The 27,607-nt window shown below is 45.4% G+C and overlaps 1 protein-coding gene across 1 annotated transcript in view; it reads left to right on the top strand.

The window, feature by feature from the left end:
• The window catches only part of LOC147888251 (Zinc finger C-x8-C-x5-C-x3-H type family protein), an 84,856-nt gene that overhangs the window by 18,964 nt on the left and 38,285 nt on the right, over nucleotides 1–27,607 (top strand). Inside the window, exons 5-7 of the mRNA XM_087393665.1 lie at nucleotides 4,056–4,154; nucleotides 4,431–4,524; nucleotides 15,228–15,466. Of these exons, the coding sequence (XP_087249791.1) occupies nucleotides 4,056–4,154; nucleotides 4,431–4,524; nucleotides 15,228–15,466 (432 nt within the window). The remainder of the gene's footprint in view (nucleotides 1–4,055; nucleotides 4,155–4,430; nucleotides 4,525–15,227; nucleotides 15,467–27,607) is intronic.

Genomic DNA, 27,607 nt, shown 5'->3' with positions numbered 1-27,607 from the left:
TTTGGCATCAATCAGAGGTACTCTGCCCTAGGTTGTCCCCCAAAAATGAATGTACTGTCTTTTACTTTGGTTTGATGGTATTGACCACCCAATTCAGAGTAAAGGGGGGTGACGAGTGATGGTTTACCTTGTCGGTCGCAAGCTGACTGAGAAGTCACTATCACACGGGAGGTGTTGGATAGTTGGACTTGCTCTTTGTAGTATTGCGGTGGAGGGGGGATCGGTTTGCTCTTGCATGTTGGGTCTCACAATCTTTGCTCTAAAGGGGGGTGTTGGAGACATCGCAGCCAAAGAGTGTGGTGATGTGATGTGTTAATGTGTAGTACTAGGAGATCTAGTACTAGTGATTGTTGAGTCATGCGAGTGCTACGTGTCACTATGGGACTTATCCCATATGCACTTGGTGCAAGTGTGAGTGTGTAGCCTATATAAAGGCTTGTACTTCACTTATCATGTCATACTTGATGAATGAATGAAAGCCTTCTTTATGTCTTCATTTGAGTATCATTTCCTCACATCCTAATCTTCTCTCTCTCTCTCTCTCTCTCTAGCACATTCAACTAGTAGGCATTGCAATTTCAGCATGGACCACGTTGAAAGATATGTATGATATCAATAGGATCCTGGACTTGGAAACGGAACTCTACGACATGAAGTCCGAGGAGGGGTACATAGTGAGGGATCACATCTCCAAGAGGAACGTGGTAAGAGATCATGTTAAGCAATTGGTCAACAGACGGTTTCAGCACGTATTGCTAGCTTTTGCTGGCATGCTTCTCAAGAGCTATAAAGGGTTTGTAATGACCATGGTTGCACGACAATGGTCAGCACCGGTGACTTTCAAGGAGCTAGTGCCTATGCATCAGTAGGAAGAAGGCTGAAAGAGAAAGTACGACGAGTCCAAAGATAAGGTCTTTTATGCACAAAACGAGAGTAAAGGCACAGGGAAGAGCAAGCCTGGCAACGGCAAGCCCAACAATAACAAAAGGAATGACAAACCTAATGATGAGGACTCTTCATCTAGTGGAGGCAAGAAAAGAAGAAAATTTTCTACTTCGACTAGCCAATATATTTTTTGAAGGACTGCAGAAAGAGATTGAAGGAGTCAGAAGAGTCAAAACCAGAGGAGTCCAATCAAAGAGTCAGAGGAGTCAAAACCAGCAGCCAACGTGGTAATAACTAAAAAACTTTTCTTGGTGACAGCTCCAAGATGGTTTGAAGAGTTTGAGAAATCAGCAACCTTTGTGAAGGTGATGGAAAGCAATGTGTCCTCACATTGTTATGGGAACAATGCTGATACCACTTGCATGAGGGAGGTGTCTTTGAGAGGACCTCAAGCATCAGAGTCAAATAGATGCAGATAGCACTATAGGATACAAGGATGTTGTGGGTGCCTCCATGAGGTACATGGCTTGTTTTCAAAGCAAGCACACAAATGGGTGAAACATTGGTATGTATAATCTTTGTGTACATTCAGACCTTAGTAGAGCATGCTATGGGTAGAATTTTGCTTTGTGTTTCTCAAATTTTGAGAGACTGAAGGGTGAAATCCTTCCTATAGGCAAAGGGAGAAGTCTTGGTGCTTTTTCAAAGCTCGGCTGTAAGTTGCTGAAAGGTGAACTTGATGAACCTATAGAAGCCTTCATGGTGGAGACGGGGACATCTACAGGTCAAGAGAGTATACTATCATCAAGGCAGCCACGCGGAAGTCAAGCACCTATTTCGGCCAGGTACTTCTGTAGGACAGTCTGCAGACTAGCCTGGTATTTCTGGAAGGCTTCCAAGCCTATAAAAGGGCTCTCAGGTTGGCTGCAGTTCGAGAGCAGCAAACATATCTGAGGTTCGTAAAGCACTCATCTACAAATCTTCATCACAAAGAACAGCAGCAAGGAGTGTCCACAGAGCACCACTACGCAGCCCATTGAAGCTCTAGGAGAGCATGCAGGCTGAGTGTGTTTTCAATGTGGCACAAGGAGGTAGTTTGAGTCACAGGGGTCCATATCTAGGAGCACCCTGCTGCTAGATAGTGGCACACTATGCATATGTTTGTTATATGGTTCTGGTGCATCTTTGGGAAACTTTTTAGAACTGTTTCTACTCTCTCATTGCTTATTTCAGGAGGGACAGGGGTTTGGGCCTCTCTCCCCGATGATTCACTTCCAAGGACCAAGTTTGTGTTGGTCTCTATTTGATGGAGATGCGACAACATAGAGAGACCTTGTTGCTTTGCATTAGAGAGCAAGAGGAGACTGTGACACGTGCGACTGAGCTAGATTGAGCCCAGTGGCATGTCACAGATTTTCACACTTTTGAGCTTGCCCCTAGACATAGCGAAGACGAGGAGATAGATGACATGAGGACTGAGTGGGCCAGTGGGATGAGACGACGACGTGGAGAGACATAACCAGAGATACAGAGACGGAAACGATGGAGGTCCAGCCCATCACAGCTATATTCAAAGTGGATCACTCAACCAAAGGGGTCACTATCAACATGGCCTGCCGGATACAAAGATCACGGAGACCACGGCCCCCCTGCCGAGAGAGACAACTCAGGAGACAAATACGAGATATTTTAGCTGCTCATAGGAGAGCCACCTTGGCACCGGGCTATGTATTTTGACCTTGAGTTCGAGTATTAGTTTTGCTGTATTTGTTTTAGCTTAGTACTCCCTTAGCGAGTCCCTTGCCACAGCACCCATTGGTGTTGTATGTGTTACTTTTGTGATTATACTCTGACTCATAGGCTCACAAGCCTCCAGAAGTCATTAATACATCTTTCTTTCTTTTCTCTCTTGAGCACATTTCATTTACTGTCTGCACAACTCTCTCTCTCTCTCTCTCCAACATTTCTACCTGTGTCCATTATCCTCACATGGGGCTTGTATAGGCTAGGACAATAACCACGATTGCTTTGCTTTATTTTGCAAAATCTGCACGAGGAGTTTGTCTATTGCTTGAGAAGCTTTGCTCCCTCTCCTTTTGTTTCTTGGACAATCCTCCGTCATGGCACAGGTCTGTTCCATGGGGAACTGATGCAGTTGTAGGAACTTATTCATCATTTGTGTTGGGAGTATCCGTGTATGGAATTGTAGGAAGCCGCTCATCATCTGTGCTGTGGGGTTTGAGGAATGAGTGGCAGTAGTGACCAAGTAACTCCAGAAGGTGAAGAAGAACTCCAGAGGATCAATTGAATGCCTTATTTTCAATACCTACACTCTACATGAGCCTAATAGCTAGTTGTTAATGGCATAGATCACAGTTTAGATGGGTGTGTTTGGTTGGTCATGACTCAAGTCTGTCAGACTACATCACTTTGGATATGTGTTATAATTTATTTATTTAATACATGTGAAGACACATGAATAGCTCATGGCATATTGTGGCATACATGATACATTGGTATGCAGCATGCTTTCTCTTGATTCCTTATCTATACGTTTTTTGTTGCTAATGGTAATTATTTGAGTGTCCAGACGTTTCAATTGCTATATTTTGAGAAATTTGAAGTTTCAAGTGTACTGCGGATTCCCAGTAAATATTTCTATTCATATGGTTTATGTGCCTGTATTGCTAAATTTAGGTTCTTTTTGCAAGTGCTTTAAAAAAAAGTTGTCACAGGTTCTCAAATTGGCAGTTCAGCATGTACAATTTAGATTAAGTGAGAAGCATGAGTACTTATGGTAAGATGCTTTATTTGACTGTCATGTTCAGTGTCACTCATTAGGCCACATGTGCCTTAACTTTGTTCTTCTTAATCTTGCCTTGTCAAGTTTCTGCTTAGGGTATTCTGTTCCATTAATCTGAGGTGGAATCATAAATACTTCCATGAACATTCCTATTACAAAAGAGTGTCCTTTCATTCCTTTTTATTGGATCTGTTCCATCTATCTTTGCATTCATTTTACATTTTAAGGAGCTTTAACACACTGCTTTAGCTTAGGTTCTAGTTATGTTACTCCCATCCACATACATCTGCAAGCTAGGAGATAGTGCTGATTCTGCTGGGTGTGTTCTATCAAGTGCAAGGGTATAACAATTCTTTGTCTGATACAGGTGTTCAGATCCAAGGGTATGTAAGCAGCAGATAAAAGAGGACCTACAAAATGAACATCCAGTCTTTTGGAGGCTTACGAGCTATGCTCACTGGAAGTAGTAAGTGCTGTTGACTTCCAAAACTTGTAGCATTCATATTGGTTTGATATATCAAATATTCACCAAGTTTTCATGTGATGAAGCAATGGCAATTATTGCTGCACATGGTTCTTGAATGTTTTTCTGCACTGGAACAAATAATTCAGAACATGAGTTTTAGGTACTAAGAGATGCTTGTAGTATAGCCTTATAATTCTGAGTTGCTGCTTCCAGTGTTTGTTTGTGCAGTTTGTTTGTGCAATACTGAAGCAGGGATTTTCATGTTATTCCTTGCAGCCTTCCTAATGATATCATAGGGGATGTCAGTTTTGAAGAGCTACGTGCTCATTCTTATGATTCTGGAAAGCAAGGAGTCCCTTTTGGAAATGTGGTAATAAACATCCCTCTACTATTGCAAAGTTAAGGCAAATTTATCATGTTTTGTTGTACTTGGACTAGCGGGAGAATGTCATCTTATCAGTTCTTTCAACCAAAGAAGGGCAACATTGTCAGCATTTAAGCTTGTGGCATCGTTAACGGCAAAATTAAATTGGGTGTTTATTTTGCTTGTTCTGACTGGAGAAGGGCAATCCTGTAGTATTGCGTTTGACTTGAGTGTGTGGTATGATGTATCATTTGGCTCGTTAATTATGCAGCAGAGCTTATAAGCACTCAGGGAAGTAAAAGACAAATTGTGCTTTTAGTTTATTTCTGTCCATCCTTCTGCTATTAGATATGTCTTTTGGTTTGCTTTATGCCTTCCTTGTGTTGTTCCCTGCTGACAAGTTTTAATGGCAAGGTGGTTCAATGGCTGTGTAGGCACATACATATGCCTTTCTTGAACCCCCGTGGTTGGAGAAATTCATGAAGCACGTGCATGGAAAGAGTGCAGGGGTGTGGTATCCAGGAGATAAAGAAGGGTGGCCTTTTTAAAAAGATTTTCCTCTAGACAAATTGCAGTCCCAAAGAGAGGGACAGCCAGTTACAAACATATGAAAAGATAGCATCTTATGACAAGAAGGCAGGATAATCCAGATCCTTCGCCTGTAGAGAATCATAAATGATTGCAGTAAAGATGCACAAAAGTACTGATACTTAGCCAATGAGGGATCACCAAAGACCTGATGGTTGTGGTCTTTCCATAGGGTCCATGGCACACGGTAACGAACCCAATAAAAGAGAAGATCATATCCCTGCTATATAGGATGAAAACCAAATAACCAAAATTGCTTGCCAAAGCAGGCACTAGGGAAGTGAGCCTGTAGCCTTTTCTGTAGTAATAGTAAGAAATCATGAGAATCCGGGCAATGCCAAACATAATGAGGTGTAGACTCTCTCAAGGACCGACATTGTCAACAAGTGAGCCAAAATCTTTCCATAAGGAAGAACTACAAGCAAAACACGCCACAAGAAAAACATTTGCTGAGGGCCGCAATACTTTCCTCCACCACCTTCAAGTGTGCGTCATAGACGAGATGCAATTGGCATGAAGGGAAACCCAAGGAGGAGGCATCAAGACCATATACAATCGTGATATCAACTAATGGTCGTGCACGGCAAATATGATCAGCCGATCGAAGAACCTAGTCCTTGAGTCGGTCAACAATCTCAAGATGAGCTTATCACTGGGCTCGATACACAGAAAATTGCAGATTTCTAGGCAGATTTGCACAAATCATTTGCAATATCAGATATGGGTAGCTCGCACTACTATTTGGGCATCTAGTTTGCTCATGTTGATGGGGGCATAATGAATAGTCAATTAAAAATTTATTGGACAGCTCTTGCAGCGCTTCCAATTTGAGGATCGTAATCCGGTTTCTACTTCATTGGAACCTGGCTTCTGTTCCTCCTAGGAAGGAGGATCGGAGTGCCCCGTTTGATACCACACGCACACATGCACATGTGTGCAAATGTACGAATATATTTTTGTATACAGATATGCCCATACACATAATACATATATATCATATATGGACCATGGTTGAAAAACACATTGGTAAGTGTGTAAAGACTCTTAAATCCGATAGAGGGAGAGACTATAACTCAATTGAGTTTAGAAAAGATTCTGTAAAGAAAGGGGAATTAGTAGATAGCATACTGCTTATCACACTCCCCTCCATGTAAGCATGCATGGTAATTGAACCTTGATCACCATAGAAGCGGGCTAAATCCTGAGTGCCTTTGAGATATCTGAAGACTCTCTTCATTGCCTTGCCAATGCTGTGAACTGGGCATGTGCATGAACCTGCTGAGCTGGGATATTGCATACTGTAAGTCAGGTCTGGTGTGGCATAAGTAAATGAGACATCCAACAGCCTGCTGTGGTAAAGAGTGATATCACATGGTGGGCTCCCATCATGAGCTGAAAATTTAAAGCCAGGGTCCATTGGAGTAGAGATTGGCTTGCAATCCTCAAACTGAAAAAGATCAAGGAGCTGTCCAATATACTTGGACTGTGACATCATGATACCCCCCTCAACATGAGCAAACTGAATGCCCAAATTATAGTGCAGCTGTCCCATGTCTGACATTTCAAAAGCTTGCTGCAAATCAGCCTTGAAAGCTGCAATATGGTGAGTATCAGGGCCCGTGATCAGCATGTCATCCACATATAAAATCAGCACTAAAAAATCAGATCCACTCCCACAGACATAAAGAGTGGGCTCTATGGGGCTATTCTGAAAACCAAGGGACAGTAATTGTGCATGGATTTTTAGCATACCATGCCCGGGGTGCCTGCTTCAAACCATAAAGGGCTTTTCTCAGCCGGCATACCTTGTTTTCAGAGCCAACAACCTCAAAGCCAGGAGGTGGTGTCACATAAACTTCTTCTTGCAGATCCCCATGAAGAAAGGCAGTCTTGATGTCAAGCTGGTGCACTTGCCAATGGTGATGGGCTGCAATGCAATGACACATCTAATAGTAGTAATCCTGGAAGTGGGAGCAAAGGTCTCCTCAAAGTCAATGCCTTGTTGTTGGGCATACCCTTTTGCAACAAGACGAGCTTTGTGTTCATCTATGCTGCCATCAAATTTCCTTTTTAATTTGTAGACCCACCGGATACCAATGGCATGCTTGTCGGAAGGGAGATCTACTAATTCCCGTGTGTCATTTTTGGCAATAGATTGTAGCTCAGCTCTCATTGCATCCATCCACTCTTTGCTGTCAAAAGCATCTTTATGGCACAAAGGCTCTTCATTGCAAGTTGTAGCAAGGAGTGCAAACTCAAGAAAGTGACCATGCGTCTGCCTATTCCTTGATCTTGTCCGGGCAGCAAGAGGTTGATCTTGTTTGCTGTCCCTCAATGTGTCAAGAAGCCATTTGGGAACTTGCCTTTGCTGTCTATTGACAGCTCTTTCTTCAATCACTGCATCATGAATAGTGGGATCATTTTGTGCTGGAGGGGTGTTGGCTGATCATTGCTTGTTGGAGGGCCTGCAGGAGGCTCATGTTGCTGGTCAAAGTCCCCCTTTGAGGGAAGTAGAGGTAACCAAGAGTCAAAGGCATCAAACATGTCAACTTCTGGCTTAGCTTTGCAGTCCACAAGAGGAGAAGCCAAATGTTCAGCAAAGATTACATCTCTACTGACAATAATCTTCCCAGTATTTGGTTGGTACAACCGATACCCTCTGCTCTCCTGGTTGTAACCAATAAATATGCATTTGATTGCCTTGTGATCAAGCTTATGTCTCAGTTGACATGGTACATGAACATATAAAAGAGACCCAAAAACTCTCATGTGTGAAAGTGAAGGCTTCCTGCCTTTCCATGCTTCATAATATGTAACAGTCCTCAATGCCCTTGTAGGTGATCTATTCAGCACATAGTTGGCACACATCACTGCATCAAGCTAAAATTTATTGGGCAAGGACTTGGCCTTAAGCATGCCTCTAGCCATCTCCATAGTAGACCTGTTCTTCCTTTCAAGAACAGGATTATGCTGAGGAGTGTAAGGAGTAGTGCATGAGTGAACAATGCCTCGTGAAGACAAAAATGCATCAAGCTCCTTTGACATATACTCTCCCCCCCTATCTGTCTTGAGGGTGACAAGCTTGCATCTTGATTCATGCTCAACCATATTCAGCCACCTCTGAAAGCATGAGAACACTTCAGATTTGGCTTTTAAAGCATACACCCAGCAATATCTTGTGAAGTTGAGCCTCATTAGCATTAAAGAATGCATCAACTTTGGAGGGATCCAAGGAGCAATGGACAGCCCATGCCCAATCATCCTGGAGAGAACACTTATCATTCTCGTGAAGACAAAAATGCATCAAGCTCCTTTGACATATACTCTCCCCCCCTATCTGTCTTGAGGGTGACAAGCTTGCATCTTGATTCATGCTCAACCATATTCAGCCACCTCTGAAAGCATGAGAACACTTTAGATTTGGCTTTTAAAGCATACACCCAGCAATATCTTGTGAAGTTGAGCCTCATTAGCATTAAAGAATGCATCAACTTTGGAGGGATCAAAGGAGCAATGGACAGCCACCTCTGAAAGCATGAGAACACTTCAGATTTGGCTTTTAAAGCATACACCCAGCAATATCTTGTGAAGTTGAGCCTCATTAGCATTAAAGAATGCATCAACTTTGGAGGGATCAAAGGAGCAATGGACAGCCCATGCCCAATCATCCTGGAGACATTTGCTGGCTCATGGGATTCAATTGCATGTGAGACATTTACTGTCAATCTTGCTTTCTTCTTCTTCGAAGCAATGCGCTTGCTGCATTTTGAAATTTCATGCCCTGGCTTGCCACAATAGTTGCATCTTTTCTTCTTTGACTTATTTGCTGTATTTTGAGATATATTGGAGGAATTTCCACTTTTACGCGCATATTTAGGCTTGCTTGCCCATAAGCCTAGAAGCCTTGCCTTTTCCTGTCTGTTGTGAAGCAAATGCATGATCAGGAATAGTAGCTTGCCTATTAGCACGACTTTGCTCTTCTTGCAACAGCAAAGTGACTAACTGATCAAAGGAGTAGTGGTCTGGATTACCCATGGCCACTAGTCGAAGGGTTGTAGCAAACCCTTGATATGTATCTGGTAGTCCATTCAATGTGGTACTGACGAGCTTAGAATTTGGCACCACCTCATCAATATTGGCAAGTTGTTTCATGAGGTCCTTGACCTTTGTCAAGTATGCATCCATAGAGTCCATTCATGCTGACTTCCTGCAATTGCCTTCTTAAATATGCAACATGTGCCTCATTGCGAATCTGATAAAGAGAAGCCAATTTGTCCCAAGCATCCTTTGCTGTCCTGCATGACCAGATGTGTGGAATAATGATTCTCTTGCATGATAAAGCAATACAGGAATGTGCATTTGCATCTCTTGCATCCCATGTTGTTTGTTCCTGAGTTGGAGGAGCAGCAACAGGGTGCCAGACGATAAAGCATGAGGAGGAGTCCCCTCTGCAGAGAGACCAGCATTAGGGGCAGCCACTGTAGCATTGGATGGCCTCAGATCAATCCCAGAAACAATGTTCCAAAATGTCTTGCAACAAGAATATGTTTCATGATATAAGACCACATCGGATAGCTGGTGCCATCCAACTTATCATCTTCACGAAGAATGCCAATTAAATCATGATTGTTGCCAGCCATTGCAAATAGGACAAGTAAAAAATGCATTGACAAAGTGACCCAAAAGATAGCCTCAAGGCTTGCAACTGCAAGAAAATGGGACTTGCTGTCCAAATCTGGAAAAGCCCCAATTTAAGCTGTAATTTGCAAATGTGATCAAATGGCATGCAATTTCTTGCCGATTTCATTGCAAATTTGAAAGTATAGTGCAATGTGCTTGCAATAGACCCAAAAGCCCCAATTCGTAGAGCAAAATTGAGCCAAAAATAGGGCAAATTCAGAAAAAGCCCCAAATTGTCTGCAAATCTGCAATCTACCTGCAAAATCGTAGCCCCAATGCAAAAGCCCCAAATGTCACAAAAAAATTGCAGATCTACTGTAATGTCTGCTTCGGACGGTACGGAATGTACGCAATGGTACGGCCGGTACGGAATTGTACAGTCGGTACGGAATGTACGGACATCGAAGTACAAAAATCCGTACGATTGTACGGACGGTACGGGCGAGATTGTACGGACAATTTTGACGCACAGTACGGAAATTTGTGGGACTGTATGGGCGAGTTGACGCGCCATACAGAAACCCGTATGATTGTTCGGGATCGTACAAACAGCAGGTCGTGTCGGAGCTGTGTGGGACGTCCGGTAGGTGAAGCTTGACGATGGAGCTGAAGTGCGGAAGTTGGAGCTGGAAGCAGGAAGCTAGGAGTAGGGAGCAGGTCCGGGAAGGAAGTGCTCTGATACCACTATAGGCTCACGGAAGCAAAAGGATGCACAAGAGTGGAGCAAGAAGTGGAAGCCGTCACATCAACTAGAATGAAAATGAAAGTACAAAATACTATAAAAGAGAACCCTAGGACCTAGTGTCCTAGTGGTACCACATGTACTAGGTGTCATAAGACACTAAAAGTACTAGGTGACCTAAGTGCCAATAACTAAAGCTACATGGCACATACCAGGGCCCAGAGGGCATCAATACGACCGGGAGAACATGGCCTAGAGTAGGACCACACAGTATCTACCCTAGACTGCCCTCACAGGGGGTGGGCACACACATCAAGAGATGTTGACGTCCAACATCCCCTCTTAGCTCTTGGATGGAACAGAGAAGCTAGGGAGTTGGGTGTGCCGTTGCCGTTGGAACAATTGAAGAAATCCACCGTATGATACTCCATTGTTGAAGACCGCCTTAGGTACTGTCGAGGAAGCCCCCTCTTGGCACCGCCTCGGCACAATCACTGGAAACCTTTAACTGTTGCTCCTAGGCCACAAGTGCTAGGTATACTCCTCTAGTCCGGTACTGGTACTACAATCCAACTGCTGGTACTGGTACATTACTCCAATAGAAGGTACTGGAACAATAATCCAACTGATATTGCCACTGGTGCACCGTGCAAGGTTTGCTTCCCTGTATGGGCACTTGTATCTTAGAGTTAGAAAGCCCCCTTTCAAGTCCAAATTGGTAGATTGTTGCCAGATGGATGAACTTCAGTTCTCCGATGACAACATGCATATAACAACTCACAAGGATCAATCAATTGTGTTTGGATTCTCACACTGGCAATATGCTGACCTCTGCGGATCTCCAACAGCATCAGACAATAACTGCCGCAAAACACTAGGAGACCCCCTCTGCGTCTGCCAGGTCACAACGTCCAAACAAAGTACATACGGGCTACATACTGCCACCTGAGTTAGCGAGAACAATTCCTCGTGGCTCGAGGTCTTGCTTGAAAGCCTGCCTTGATAAATGACTCCCTTCCCCTTGGCACTTGCACCTAATTGGCAGGTCCCGTTGCCACAAACAAGCAAGCAATCCTCCATCTGGATCCGGAAAGCGTGCTAGCAGTGCTTACCCCGTGCTACTAGAAGGTTGGAGTATACGTCGTCGCAGCATTGGCCTATTGGTTATTGGGCCGCTCACCATTCTTTTGGGAACATTGCTGCCAATATTGACCTTTAGAAAGGAGAGGAGAGGATGAAGGGGCTGACAGCCCAATGTACCTTCACTCCTCACTATTGGTCCCTCGGGAACACATCCTCTCTTATCTGAAAACAACCTTCAAAGTCACCCCTTGCTGGGCACCCGAACAGTCCACTCCTCACACATGCTCCTCCTCGAAGACCTCCGAACAGCACTCTAAACCTCCTCTCTGTGTGCTGGCTCAACACTCCCTCTGCTCCTCGGGTCTAAAGCCAACCGTGGCTCTGATACCATGTGAGAAGTGCAGTAGAAATGAATAGAAAGAGAGAGAGAGAGCATGCATCACACACACACCACAGTGAGAGGGAAAACCTTTACTGAATTCACAATGGGAGAACCGCCTAGAGATGAGATGAACGCCAAGGATTGAGGGGGGCCTATATATAGCCCCTCACCTCCTCCAGCCGGCTCTATGCTAGGGCCGACCCCAGCAGATTGAGGCTGACTCAGCACCTAGGGAGGCGGCCCCCCTCAGCCCTCTATATAGGGCTACACAAGGCCCAGGACGTGGGCTAAATGCTGCTCCAGCAGGCTGACTGGCAGGGCTTTAGGGACGACTGCCTTTAGCCCTCCAAAAGGGCTGCACAAGGCTATACGGAGGGCTGTGCCCCCTGCCCTCCAACCGACCAGCAAATGAGGGTGGGATGACCCACCTCAGCCCTACATAAGAGGCTGGTATCCTGCGCCACATGGGCCGTCCTCCAGGGTCGACCTCTGTTGCCCTACCATGGGCTGACCAGCACACCTCCTTCCAGCCTCTAGGCCTCCCCAATGTGCAGCAAGGTGTGGCTACACAAGGGCTGCCATGGGACAGCATGTAGACCAACAAGGGGCCCAGGAGGACCATGCAGTACTTACCCTAGACTACTCTCAAGGGGGGCAGGCACACTCACAAAATAGGCCCTGACTCATCTACCCTAGCGTCTCACTGGGCGGGCACACCCACAAGCAAGGCCCTCTCTCTGTAGGTGACATTAGGAGAAGTTGACCTCCAGCATATGTACCCTCCTCTCCTCACCTTTGACTGGTGCTTTACCATATAGGCTTCCCCTTTTAGATCTTCATTCAGAAGTGATTTTGACATCCATCAAATAAGAGCCCTTCCATAATTGTGGCAATGCCAACAATAAATCATCTTAAGTAGACATGAGGGAGGCCTCAACATTATTTATCTTGAGATTCGTGCAAAACCTTACAGGTAAGTTGGTCATTACAGGACTCCTTCCTATAAAGGCAGTGAGGATCTAGAAAGTGCGTTGGGAGAAATATTCACTTATTAGGTTCAAGCTTGCACTTCCTATAAAGGCAATGAGGTGCTTGCGAGCGCGAGATGGATTTGCACGGATGGCCATGTCACACTTCCATCTTTTCCTTTCCTAGTATCAAAGCGCCTTGCAATAGATCAAAAGAATCCCTATCAGGTATCTCACTCAAGATGAGAGGGACATAACCCCATTAGTGGAACAAGTACTTTGCTGTGGCCCATATCGGATAGAGAACCGGCCTTGACATTAGGTGCTTGCATAGTAGAAAGTTTTCACAGAGCTCCCTTCACTCGAGGGTCACATCATCACTCAAGATCTACAAGGCACTTGCAGGAAAGACGTCTTACAAATTGACATAACCATCCCTTTTGATTGTTAGCAAGGGATTGATGGCACACTGTCTAGCACCAGGGCAAGGTGTTGCTTTGCCAAAATATCGGTGCCCACCTAACTAGCTAGTGCGATGTCTGGCCTCAAGAAACCCAATAGAAGTCCAGAGCGGCTTCCCAATCCAAACTCTCCTAGATCACTGTGAGAAAAGTGATGATTTGTTCTAGGTGATCTTGGCCTCGGATGCCAAGCAATACGCCCCAAGGGCACATTGAACTCCCTCTAAGGTCCTAGTGGTTCCTTCCACAAAAACGGCCATATCAAGTTAGAGTCAAGTAACTGCTCCTCTTGTTGAATTGAGAGGCACATCCTTCTGAGGCTCGCTGCCTGAGAAACGCAGAAAACAGCCTAGAGCCTGTACCATTAAGAAGAATAAGAATGGGGCTAGAGGAAAGAGAAAGGCCTCCCTTGTATGACCTTCTATAAGCATCTAATTGGAACTCCCTGTATACGGGGTAGAGACCCCTGAATCCATTGGTCTAAGAAACCTATCTTCCGCATGGGCTCAAATTGTCTTCTGGGCTGCAAGAACCTTAGGGGGCTCCTCTGTTGAAAAAAGATGGCTATAGAAAGAGGTGGTTATCTCTAGAAATCTGTTAGTAGAATGCCGTGGTTCTCTCTCTGGCAGTAGAATGAGGTATGTGGTATCTCTTGTTGCCCATTTCCCCTCCGCACTGCTTCGAAGTCCTTGATGGGGCTGCTCCAAACGAAGCACAATCGGGGAGTGGTGGTGCCTCCCAAGATGCCCGTGGCTCCACTTCTGTGCATAGCCCAGAGCCTGTGCAAGGTGGCAAAGGAGGGGGGCTGGGGTGGTGGGAGGAGAAGAAAAGAGCGGTGGGGCGGCTGACAGTGAGGCTGAAGGTGGGAGGGGGGTCTGGAGGGGGGGAGGAGGAATGGAGGGATGGTGGTATAGGGGGAACAACGGGGGGTGTGTCTTGCTATGAGGGGAGAGGATATGTCGGAGTTAGTCCTAAGGGTTCCCCCTCTGCCTGACTGGGGTTGCTGGGACTCGCTTGCTATCGTCATCGTGCATGACATCTTTAGCTCATTGCAGCTCTCTTTCCAGGCTTCTTGTAGTCCATGCGAGTCCAACCTCTCTCAAATGGCTCACCTCAAGGGGTTTGAGACTCCTGCTGATGTCTGTCTTTGCAGCAAGGTGTAACCTCCTGCCCCTCTCGATGCTGACTTGGTTGAGGCTGTAGGTGGGGGGAGGCGTGACATGCATTGTGAGGGTTGGCTTTCGCTAGGTGCCCCTTTGCCTGCACCTTACTTTTCAAGTCTAATGCCAATTGTTCTTGTGATGTGCTATTGGTAGTTAGGGTTAGCTGTTATTTGAACATCAAGGATTACAGATCTAGATTTTTGAGTGGTTTGGCTGGCATTGTAGGAACTCTAGGTGGTGTTTTCGAAAGGTGCTTGAGCAATGAGCATTATGACAGTAAAGGTTGTGAAACATCCTACTTAGGACGGGGGGAACTGTTGTGATACAGTGGCTATAGTGATCACTTTCTTTGGACTGTAATGTCAGCTGACTTGGGTGATGACTTTGTAGCTACTTTCAAATTCTCAGTAACTCATGCTCGTTTTATTGTTAGCCCAACTTGATCCAGAACTAGCAGCAGGAAGTTTTGGAGCATTTTACAAAGAAGACAATGAAAGATAGATCTGAATGAGATGTCGAATTTTGACCAGAAGTATGCCATGGTTGGAAAAGCATAAAATATTTGTTAGATGCGGTTTTGCTTGATTTGAAAGATTGAATGATTTACGGCTGCATATCAAGGTAATTGTTATGCTGTCAAGCAGCATGTGTATGCACACCATTCATCAAGCCATCGTTGAATAATGTACGTTTTCATTGCAGGTACAGAATGAGAGGGCCATGTTCAATGCTAAAAATACGGAATTCCAAAATCTAGTCAACAATCCTTACAAAAGCCCATCATCTATGAATATTGGCTTCCAAAGTAATGGCACCTTTTCACGCTCACTGCTTGCACCTATCGATGCTTCAAAGAGTATATTTGGAAAGGCAGCATCAGATAGTCTCTCATCGCCTTTTGCCGCATCAAATCAGCATGCAAGCTCAACACGTGATTCCAGGCATGGCACTTTGAAACATTACATTCATTCGGAACCTAATGTAGTATGACTAGGTTCCTATAAGATCCGATTATCCTTGCCGGTTTTGAACCATACGTTTTTACAGCGACGTTAACTTTATTGTTGGATGTCATATGATTTTGAAGGATGTAGCATCAGAGATCTAAAACAATGAAATATAGTGGAAGCATCTCTTTTGCCATGTTATCAGTCAATATTCATACGAACACCACAAGGAAGTATACATCATGCCAATCCTCTTCAACTCTGCAGCCTTGCTATCGACAAATAGGAGGAAATGGCCAGAAATATGGAGGTGAAGGGGTATATGTGGCAGGATATGTAATGTAAACATGGAATGTCTGCATAGAAAGCATCTTAGAAAGCCCACTCTGCATCGAAGAACAAAGCTAGCAGAATTCTGGTTTTGAATTCTCTGATCCCCTTGACATGAGTAAGTTTAGAGTTTTGTGTTTTGTACATATAGGTGACTGTCCATTTGCAGATAAGTATCTTATCAATCCAAGAATTACACTGCTATGCATGACTTTATACTGCACAGATCAAATGCAGTAAACATTGAAAAACATGCCAATTTATTAGAGCTTTGCTTGAATAGATGCCTCATTTTGTAATATGCCCCATTTTGTAATATTCACTAATCTTATTATTATCCTTTCATAGCTTTAAAGCACACTTTTTGGTAGTCTAAGACTACACCAGCAAATTGGTCACACTTGAAAGAGCTTTTCCTTTGGCTATGCAAGGAAGAATTATCAAGAAAATACGAGTCAAGGCAAGATGATGAGTTTCAAAGCACAGTCTGTGGTAGTTTAAAGTACACTGGCAAGTTTGAAAGCATTCAAGGATCCTTTTCTTTGGCGAAGCAAGCAACGATGGAAAATGTGGTGAGCTATGGAGTTAGGTCATTAAACTCCCCTTCCGGTAATTTTGGGTTGGGATTAATTAAAGGTTTTTGTGGTAGGTAGACCTTAGGTCATAAACATGGGTGAGTGATCTTTAAGGGACCACATGACGTGGCAAGCCCCCCCTGTACATCTATAATGGATGAAGGGGATGGGTGCCACATGGCACCAACACAGTGGTCTATCTCATGTGGCTTTGCAATGTGTCACAATGGAAGTGCACTCATTATGTCACACTTTCCAGGGCAGCCAAGTAGATGCAAATATTGCATCTAATGGGTGTGTTTGATGCCAATGAAATGTCTGAGGAGGGGTCTGGTCTCTTCCAGAGGTATTATCGGAGGCCAAAGGTTGCTTGTGCAAGGTGCAAGAGGTGTGTGAAACTTGCGACTATGGGTGTTGATGCGATTCTACTTGTGGCTTCCTTGTACGGATATGGCACAATCGGTCGAACGGAGCAAACTATTGTGGCGGTGATGGTGCAACTACGAAAGAAGAGATGGATAGAAACACAAGATGTCTACACGAATGCTTGCAAGCACCAAAACAAGGATGCATGTGCTAGAGCAAGAAAGAACAAGAGCTGCCACAATGTTACAAGCCGGTCAAAGGACAAACGACTACCTCTTGGATGGTACAAAGATCACTCACCAAGAATCCCCAATATAATGGGCGAGCTCATAGCTCAAGAACAACCCCCCCCCGGTTTGTTTGTGTGTCTGTGTGATCTACTCTCCTTATCTTATTCCGATTAGCTAGTAGTCTTTCCATTTCAAGCCATGATTCTCCTCTCCCTTCATTGGTAGATTCCTTATCCTTTTAAGCCTTATCTTTTGTTATCCACTAGCTTGCTCCTTGATGTCTCCTGACCATCCATTGTGCTAGGAGACTCAGTTGATGCTTCGGTTTTTGCACTTGCAACAACTCCTTGGTGGTGTCATAAGTCTTCCATGTGGATGATATCCCATGTGCAGACTCTTTGGAATCCAAGGTACCTCGGTCTTAGTTCTCTTTGGTTGGGACTTGTCAATCGGTTGTGGACTCTTCCATCACAATGGGTTGCAGTCCACTTATTCCCACATTGCTCTTGTGTTTGCTATCACCAAGGTTTGTAACCAAATTCCTTGGACTAGAAGTATGCTGATTGTTGCTTGGACCACACAAAGTCTGATCATTGTTATGGACCCAGTCTGTTCATTGGCTTGGACCAAGTCTCATGACTGGCTTGGATCAAGTCTATTCAATATGTCACAGGGACGTGAAAAGTTTGACTTAACTCAACCCGCGGATAACCCGGGGGTAACCATGGTTAAGTAAGTAATAGTTTGGTTGTGAAGGATTGGCTAGAGGAAGTGCAAACTTCCTAGAAGTTCGTAGGGGCAAATTCTAGGTGCACCCACTAGGTCCTAGGGGCAAGGCAAAGGCACTAAAGAGGGGTCTTAAAGTTGGGCCCAAGGACAACATTGTTGGTATCGTGGTTAGGACTTTAATGAAGGGCCAAATGGCATGCATGCACATGCATGTGTCCCTACCACCTACCATCTCTCTCCCTCACCCTCTTGGAGCATCCCAGAGTCTGCAGAAGGAGTCTGGAGTTGTTTTCCACGCCAGCTTCAAAGTTTTCCACGTTGTTCTTGATGTTGTCTCCATTTTTGCTCGTGCACACAGGTCAAGGCAATCCGTACAGTCTACAAATTGCAGGCCCACATCCTAAAGCTCCATTTCGGAGCTGTACGATTGCCGTACGGACTGTATGGACATTTGGCACACTTTTCAAGGTTGGCATGCTTCCCAAGGAGGTTCTGGCGTGCATTTCTAGGTAGTTGTACAGCTTGTTGGTTGCGGATCCCGAGTTGATTGCAAGAGTGGTATAGTTCCTGAGGCAGATCATCCATCTGTACAGATTTTCCTTGCAATTCGGGGTAGATGTATACCCTAGCCTCTACAGCTCCTCTCTTGCCTTCCTTCCGCCTTCTATCTGTTCTCTCTCTCTTTTCTTGGAAGCTGGAAGACTTCTGTGGTTTGCTTGGAGCCTGGATAGTGGATAGGCATGAGGACTGAGCTCGCCCCTCTGCCATAGACAGTGGGTATTTGGTTTTTGTCTTCTTTTGATTGCCTTTCCTTGGTTTGAAGCTGTTTGCAGTGTTTTCCTTGTGTTTGGAGTCCTTTTTGGTTCCCATAGGCTCAAGCAAGCCTTCTTTTTGATTGCCTTTCCTTGGTTTGAAGTTGTTTGCAGTGTTTTCCTTCTGTTTGGAGTCCTTTTTGGTTCCCACAGGCTCAAGCAAGCACTTAGAAGTAAGGGTGTGGCTGGGAAAGGCTAGTGGACGGTGTTGATGCATGTGAAAGCCTTGAGGCTACCTTGAGCACAGTTTGCATGTTGGTTTTGATGCTTTGATGCCTTCAATTGGGTCAAGTCAGAAGCGAATGCCTAAGATTGCCTTGCCAGTATGATTCTAGCGGTGCACTATGGAATAGATGCCCAGAGGATAGTCAGAGGAAATTACAAGAGGAACAATGCGGGGGTGAGCCCCCTGGTGTAAAGCTTTTTCCATTGAGAAGAATTAAATAAATACCAAAAGGGGTGCCAAGGCATTTGGGACCAGAGGGTGTCTTGTGTACTGTTTTTATTGAGCATGGGCATTCTAGCCTCCACACTATTGTTTTTCAATTTATTTCTAAGTAATTTAAGTAAAAGGAAGTATTTGAGGCACTTAATAGTTAGCAGATGTTCACTGCCCTTTAGTTTCCTGAAGGCCGGTTACATTGGTTCCATTGCCGGGATAGTCATCATCTTTCCATAGAGGTGAGCCGTGGTAGTCTCTCTCTCTCTCTCTCTCTCTCTCTCTCTCTCTCTCTCTCTCTCTCTCTTTCCAGCTCCACACAGCTCGGACTTGTTGGGGGGGACATTAGGAGCTCCCCACCGAAGGAAGCGGTGATTGCAATTTTTGCTACAGCAATCAACTCGGCAAGCATGTCACACCGTGAGAAGTCATTGTCCATTTCCGAGCAAGAGGAGCAAGAGCAAGACAGGACAGGACATCAGAGAGCTTTGAGGAGGAGCATAGTATCAGTGAGGGTGATGAGGGGCAAGACAGTGGGGAACAGCCCGTTCCTCCTAAGCATGCCACTGGGGACTCACAGGATGAGGTAGATGAGGCTGAGGAGCTTGATCCCAATGCCCTTTTTCAGTTGCGAATGCTAAGTGCAGTGGCAGCCTTGTCACAGTTGCAACAGAGTCTCGTGGAGATTATGCAAGCTCCTCCTGGTAGGAATGCCCCTCCTGGCACTATTGCTCCTCCTGGAAGCAATAAGACATTTAAGAAGAAGCGGAAGAAGCATAAGAAGACTCATAGACACAGTCCTGCAAGTGAACAGCCACGAGTGAGGCCCTCGGTTGCCCCTGGAATGGGTAATGCCAATAACTTGCACTTAGTGAATCAGGGACAGCAAGTTTTTCCACATACTAGGATGCATCCCCAGTGTTCAAGCAATGGTGGGACAGACCACAAAAGGACCTGTTATGCCAGGCAGTTTTGTGGGCAGCATGCAGCCCGGAATGCAGAATTTCCAGCAGCATAATTTGGGACGAATGCCCCCCGCTAATGCCAACATGATGTATGCAAATCTTGGGATGCAGCCCGGTATGCAGACATGGATGCCTGGAATGATGGGCAATACTTGGAATATGCCACGGATGCAGGGAGTGGGACCCGGAATGTGTAACCCCACCATGGTATTGGTGGTATGGCTCAAAATGTGGGATCAATGATGACTCCGCCGTTTTTACAGCCCCGTTTATCTTACCCCCAAAGGCAAGCTGAAAGATTATAAGGAGGGAGGGGCAGCTGTGAAGTTTGAAATCTTCAATGGGATGTAGGACAGAGTGAAGGCTTTGACATTCGTGCAACAGTTTGATGCCACCTATAATCTATTCAGGTGGACATTTCACAGAGTCTTCCAACGGTAAAGGCAGCCACCTTCTTGAAGGGAAATGCACTCCAAGGGTGGACCAATTTACTTTTGCAAGGCAGAGCACCTATCGCCTGGGTTGAATTCAAACAAGTGTTCTCAGCCGCATGGTTAACCACCAATTTCAAGGTGGATATTATGACTGCTTGGTACAAGCTAGATGTGGGGAATTGCAGAAATTCGGAAGAGTACAATAATAAGTTTTGGGAAGCCTTGTTGCCAGTGAACTCCTACAGGCATGTACCGCTGTCCAACCAAATTGAAAGGTATTGCTGCGGGCTGTCAAAGGAGATTCGGAACTACTGCACAAAGACAAAGGTCTCCAACATGTCTTAGTTGATTGAGAATGCCACTATGGTTCAAAGGTAGCCACCACTACGGTTCAAAGGTAGCCACCAGGAGGCACCAAAGTCAAAGTTTCTGAATTTCTTGGAATCTCCCAAGAAATTTAGAAAGTTCTCGCAGCCTATGAAAGCTAAGTTTGTTGCAGGACAAAGGCGAGTACTTGCAGGACAAAGGCGAGTACCGTCTCATACCTATATGTCAGATTAAGAAAAGCAAATCCTTTATGATGCCAACAAATGTTACATTTGCAAGGAGGAGGGTCACATGTCTTTTGAGTGCTCACACAAGAAGAGGAAGTTCCCTCCTACGGAGCAGGGTGAGCATAAGGAAGAAAAAAGGAATGATTAGAAGAGTAAGAAGCCCAAACCCACTGCTGGTCTTTTGCCAGACTTGATTGGGGCTGTTTAGAATGTGGATGCTACAGAGTTATGTCAGGCATGGGGCAAGATAAGTGACCAAACAGCTTTGATGTTTTTTGATCTGGGAGCCAAAGCCAACTTCATTTCTCCAGAGCTCGCTGGAAAGTTGGAAATAAAGGAAAAAGAGATGTGTCCTTTGTGTGATGCGGACATGGCTTGCCCGGGGCTCAGCCAATCAGTTACTCCAGTGATAGGCAAGGTGAGAATGCATATTTAGAGCTACGTGGACACAAAGGGGTTCTACATTATGCCGCTGAATGGTTGTGATGTGTTACTGGGAATACTCTGGCACTTCTCAGTTGGGGCTGCTTTGGATCGAAGAATAAAACTATCACAATCACTCACCGTGGCAAAACACGTGTTCTTGATGGTAAGCTGAAGGGAGATTCTATTCTTGTTGTATTTGCTTCTGCCATTGGCAATGTAATGAAAAAACACCTTTCAGCGTACTTAGTGTTTGCATCTGAAAAGCAGCCAGTAGAAGAAAAGTCTAATTTCTCTAAGCTGGAAAAGCAGCAGACAGATTTTATATTTCAGTTTAAGGAGTGCTTTCTTGACTCTCTTCTACAGGAGTCGCCCCCCGAAATGCCAGGAGACCATACGATAGACATAATCCCTGGTAGCAGCCCATCTAATAGACCTCCTTATAGGGTTAGCAAGAAGAAATCATGAATCAGGTTAGGGACTTGTTGGAGAAGGGACTGATTCAGCCCAGCTCGTCACCCTACTGCTCACCCGTGCTCTTGCTTAAAAAAAAAGGATGGACCTTGGCGGATGTGTATTGACTACTGAGCCCTCAATAAAATCACAATTAAGAACAGATTCCCTATACCCAGGATATATGACATTTTGGATAGGTTACAGGGATTTGGAATGTTCAGCCGCATTGATCTGAAGAGTGGTTATCACCAGATCAGAATTCAGCATGAGGATGTGCACAAAACAGCATTCCGAACCACATTTGGTCTGTGTGAGTTTCTTGTCATGCCATTTGGGTTGACGAATGCCCCTGCCACCTTCAACAGAATGATGGGCAGAATTTTCCGAGAACACCAAGCCTTTGTTGGCACTTTTTTTGATGACATCATCGTGTTCTCTCAGGATGAGGCTGAACATAAGAAGCACTTGGCAAGTGTTTTTGAGGGGTTTCGGAAGCATAAGTTGCTTGTCAATGCCATGAAAAGTGATTTTTTCATGCATGAGTTCCATTTTCTCGAATACATTGTTTCTAAGGATGGAGTCAAGATGGACCCCGCCAAAGTAGAGGCTATCAGGAATTGGCCACACCTTTTGGCATCTATGAGAAAGAGATGTTTGCTGTCATACATGCTCTTCCGCCTTGGAAGCATTATCTTTTAGGTGCTGATTTTTATGTTCAGGACGATCACTAATCCTTGCAGTATTTTCTCACTTAGAGAAAGTGGTCCGAGAAGCACATGAGGTGGGCCAACTTTCTTTCTATGTTTCATTTTTAGATTGTTCATGTCCTTGTAAAGAAGAATGTTGTTGCAGATGCACTTTCCCGAAAGCCCACTCCAGAGGTAGTGTCCATTAAGCCACAAGTTTCAGCCGTTACCATTGCATATCATGATGAGCTTGATGCCATGAAGGATCAATATGCCAATGATGCTGATTTTGCACGGATTTATGATCAATTGGTCGAGGGCTAGAGGCATGAGCACTATACTCTCAAGGAGGGTTTTCTGATGATGCATGGCAGATTATGTGTCACACACGAGTTGAGGCCAAAAGTTTTGACCAAGAGTCATGCCCCACCTTATGCAGGACACATAGGCATTGATGCCACCATCAAAGCCGTGGAGCATTATTTCTTTTGGCCAACATTGAGGCGGGATGTCGAGGCATATGTCAGGACATGCATCACTTGCCAGAAGGTGAAATATGACAGATAGAAGCCGGCTGGACTGCTGCAGCCTTTACCCATTCCCGATCGAACATGGCAGAGCATTGCCATGGATTTCATCTTCGATCTTCTACGTACACCATCTAGACATGATGGGATATGGACCATTATTTGCAGATTCAGCAAGTAGGCCCACTTTATTTCCATATGGAAGAAGATTACAATAGACCAAATGGCGAGATCTTTTATGTCTCATGTGTTCAAACATCACGGGATGCCTCAATCGATTGTCAGTAATCGAGAACCGCGGATGGCAAGTCTTTTCTGGAGAGTTATCTTTGAGAATATGTGTACCACGCTGAATTTCTCATCCTCTTTTCATCTTGAATCTGTCAAAAGAAGCTGACTCCATCGCCCTTGATCTTCTCAAGTGTTATGTTTTGGATCAACAATCCAAATGGGAGCAATTTTTGCCACTTGTTGAGTTTGCGTACAACAACATTGTACATTCATCTACAGGGAAAGCACCATTCAAGATTGTGGTAGGAGAATGCAAGGTACCTCCCATTCTGCATACGAAAGAGAAGATTTTTGAAGTGGACAGATTTGTGGAAAGTATGGATATTGCCTACTAGAAGGTCAAAACAGCCCTCTTGAAAAGCGAAGAGAAGCACAAACGGCCGGCAAATTCCATGGCGATGTGCCTGCTGACCTGCTTCATGAGGATCAGCTTGAGGTTGAAGAGTTGGATGAAATCTTGGTTCCGGAGTAGATTTTGACACATATGGAAAGAAAAGTAAGAGGCAGAGTTTCGTGTCGCTACCTAGTGAAGTTCAGGAACTATCCTGTACTGGATGCGAAGTGGGTGGAGGAGGGTGATTTGGCAGAGTCACCTCGGATTTTGCGTCTCTACTTGGACACATTTCAGCTTGAGCCCAGTGCGGTGCAAGCTCCTACAGGTTAAGCAGAGCAAAGATTTGGAGCATTGCCTAGCTCGAGAGGAGGGTAGCACCTCCACTTCCTTGATACGGACTTCACGTATTTGGAGATTGCTTGGTGACACCGATTGTCTCATTTGAGATGGTGCTTGCCGACAGTATTTTTGCCATGAGGTCTCCTTGATGGGTGTTCGCGACACTCCACACAGAGAATGCATTTATGTATGGATGGAATCTTGAGCTCTTCCAGCCCATATTATCATTGCAGGTTGTATCTTACAGAGCATTTCTGGTATGGGCTATTTCAGCTTATTTTCATTATTCTTTATTTTCCTGTAAGTTTATAGAAGCAACCTGGGTAGTTTGTTGTCTTAAGAGGAGGGTATGTCACGGGGACGTGAAAAGTCTGACGTAACTCAACCCGTGGATAACTCGGGGCTAACCGTGGTTAAGTCAAGTAATAGTTTGGTCGTGAGGGACTGGCTAGAGGAAGTGCAAACTTCCTAGAAGTTCCTAGGGGCAAGGCAAAGGCATCAAAGAGGGGTCTTAAAGTTGGGCCCAAGGACAACCAACGTTGTCCTTGGTATGGTGGTTAGGACTTTAATAAAGGCCAAATGGCATGCATGCACATGCATGTGTTCCTACCACCTACCATCTCTCTCCCTCACCCTCTTGGAGCATCCTAGAGTTTGTAGAAGGGAGTCTGGAGCTGTTTTCCACGCCAGCTTCACAATTTTCCACGTTGTTCTTGCTGCTTTTTCTAGTTTTGCTCTTGCACATAGGTTGAGGCAATTCATACAATGTACAGATTGCAGGTGCGCATCCCAAAGCTCCATTTCAGAGCTGTACGATTGCCGTACAGACTATACAAACAGTTCGTACAGTTGTATGACATTTGGCACACTTTTCAAGGCTAGCATGCTTCCCGAGGAGGTTCTGGCGTGCATTCGAGGCAATTGTACGGCCTGTTGGGCGTGGATCCATAGGTGATTGCAGCATTGGCATAGATCTAGAGGCAGATCATCCATATGTATGGATTTTCCTTGCAATTCAGGGCAGATCTGTGGACCCTAGCCTCTACAGCTCCTCTTGCCTTCCTTCGTCTTTATATTTGTTCTTTCTCTCTTTTCCTGGGAGCTGGAAGACTCCTGCACCGAGAGGGAGCTTGGATAGGGGATAAGCGTGAGGACTGAGCTCGCCCCTCTGCTATAGACTACGGGTATTTGGTTTCTATCTTTCTTTTGATTGGCTTTCCTTGGTTTGAAGGTGTTTGCTGTGTTTTCCTTGTGTTTGGAGTCCTTTCTGGTTCCCATAAGCTCAAGCAAGCTTTTAGAAATAAGGGTGTGCTTGGGAAAGGCCAGTGGACACTGTTGATGCATGTGAAAGCCTTGAGGCTACCTTGAGCACAATTTGCATGTTTGTCTTGATGCTTTGATGCCTTCAGTTGGGTCAAGTCAGAAGTGAATGCCTAAGATTGCCTTGCCAGTTGATCCTAGTGGTGCATTGTGGAATAGATGCCCAGAGGATAGTCAGAGGAAATTGCAAGAGGAATAGTGTGGGGCTGAGCCCCCTAGTGTAAAGCTTTTTCCATTGAGAAGAATTAAATAAATACCGAAAGGGGCGCCAAGACATTTGGGGCCAGGGGGTGTCTTGTGTACTGTTTTCATCGAGCAGGGGCATTCTAGCATCCACACTATTGTTTCTCAGTTTATTTCTAAGTATTTTAAGTAAAGGAAGTATTTGGTGTGATGCACTGTGGCTGTATTTGAGGCACTTGACAGTAAAGTAGAGGTTCATTGTCCTTTAGTTTCGTGAAGGCAGGTTACAAATAGGTCCCTCGCCGCTACCAATTTACCATCTTGGGGAGTAGGTGCATTCTTTTATGTTTTTGATTAATATCCTAATCAAATTGAAAATGATTGGTCATTGAGATCCCCACCCTTCTTGGCATGTCTTCTTCCTCGGCAGAGGCAGTCAGTGCAGATGGGGTGCCTCGTGTTAGGGTCATTGTCTCTGACCCTAACATCTCAGATGACCACATCATGCTTTAGTGTCTAGACGGCTCTCTCTTTCAACAGAGAGTCGAGATTTCAGGTAGACAGGACCAGTGCAGGATTTGCAAGACCCTTGGGCACTTTGCTAGAGACTGCCCAAGGAAGAGAAAAAGACCCAAGAGGTCTTCTGGCGCGGCTCCTTCACGTACTACTTGGATTGCACCTCCCCAGCACCCTGTACCACGCACTCTAGGAGCAGCAGGGCACCCTGCTTCGTGCACCCCAGGACCACCAGGGGCAGCAGAGCGCCCAATGCCCGCAGCACACCTAGTACCACGATGGAGAGCTATCAGAGCGGCTCCCTTACCTTAGGAGGAGACCTTTGATCTTGTTCAGGCAGATGCCTTCTAGACTCCAGAGGTGATGTTGCTGCAGCCCCAGACACTATAGTTCCACATCAGGAGGGGCCTTTAGATGCACCAGCCCCAGTCACCTTGGTTTCTGACCATGAGGGGGCTACAGGCACTTCCTCCCCGCAAACTGTTCCTGCCACAGTCAGGACGACCGAGAAAGTGCAGGCACAGATGAAGACTCCAGATTCCTCTTCAGCCCAGTCACAGGCCTCCTCAGCACCCAGCTCTAGTTCTGCTGATAGAGGCTTGGCAGGTCCTTCTCCTCCATCTTCCACGAGTGCAGGTCTTCTTCCCACTCCTCGGCCAGACTTGCTCATGAGGAACACTTTTTCGGCACTAGCAGATTCGGCGACTTTCATGGATGAGGAGTTTGTGCCCTCCACCTTAGGGATCCCGGTCTTGGGGATTCCTTTTGATAGGGCCTCCCCTTCAGCAGGTGTGGGGATCCTTTCACTTGTTGAGTTTCCTGCCCTCAGCAGGAGTGTTTCGGTCCAGAGGAAGATGGTCTCCTCTACTAGGTCAGGTAAGCCTTTCCATCTAGCATCCTCTTGTCGATGAGGATAGTCAGCTGGAACATACAGGGCCTAGGCGGAGTTCCACACCGTCGCCGTAGGCAGCTGAACCGGAATCAGCTTTATCTAGGTTTCACTGGAGGTGCTATTAATATCCTTTTTATCCAGGAACACAAGTTGGATGCTAGTGATTGCTCTAAATCGGGCAAACTGCTTTCAGGACATACCTTCTAGTCGCTTGCTATGGGCACAAGGGGAGGTACTTGCATTTCGGTTTCTCCCTCTATTCTCCCCTTGGTGGTTGGTCATGGTATTATTTCCCTCTCTAGAGCTCAATGGATCATTATTTTGATTGGAGGGCGTAAGATTGGTCTTCTCAATCTTTATGCTCCTAACAACAGAGGGGAGCAGATCTCCTTTTGGAAGGAGTTATTCTCTTGGGCCCCCATTGCAGATTCTTGGATCATTGGTGGTGATTTCAACATGGTTGAGTTGCCATCAGACAAAAAGGGAGGCAAACAGGGTGGAATTCATTCTTTGGAGAGGGCAGCCTGGGATGCCTTTCTTTTTCAGTACAGTGGCAGGGACACATGGTTGGATGATGCCTTTCATGTTATGCCACAGTCACTTGGATTCAGGAGCGCCTTGCTGCAGCAAGGGCTCATATGCAGACATTGTTGGATTAGAGAGCAGAATATGCCTTTCATGCTGCAGGAGAAGCTCTTGGCTCTAAGTATGTGGCATGATCATCTTCTCTCTTC

The sequence above is a fragment of the Dipteris shenzhenensis genome, chromosome 22, assembly GCF_047967505.1.
Source record: "Dipteris shenzhenensis isolate YYH24624 ecotype China chromosome 22, Dip_SZ_1.0, whole genome shotgun sequence".
NCBI lineage: Eukaryota > Viridiplantae > Streptophyta > Polypodiopsida > Gleicheniales > Dipteridaceae > Dipteris > Dipteris shenzhenensis.
The sequence above is the reverse complement of the archived record's forward strand: the minus strand, read 5'-3'. Positions and strand labels throughout refer to the sequence as shown.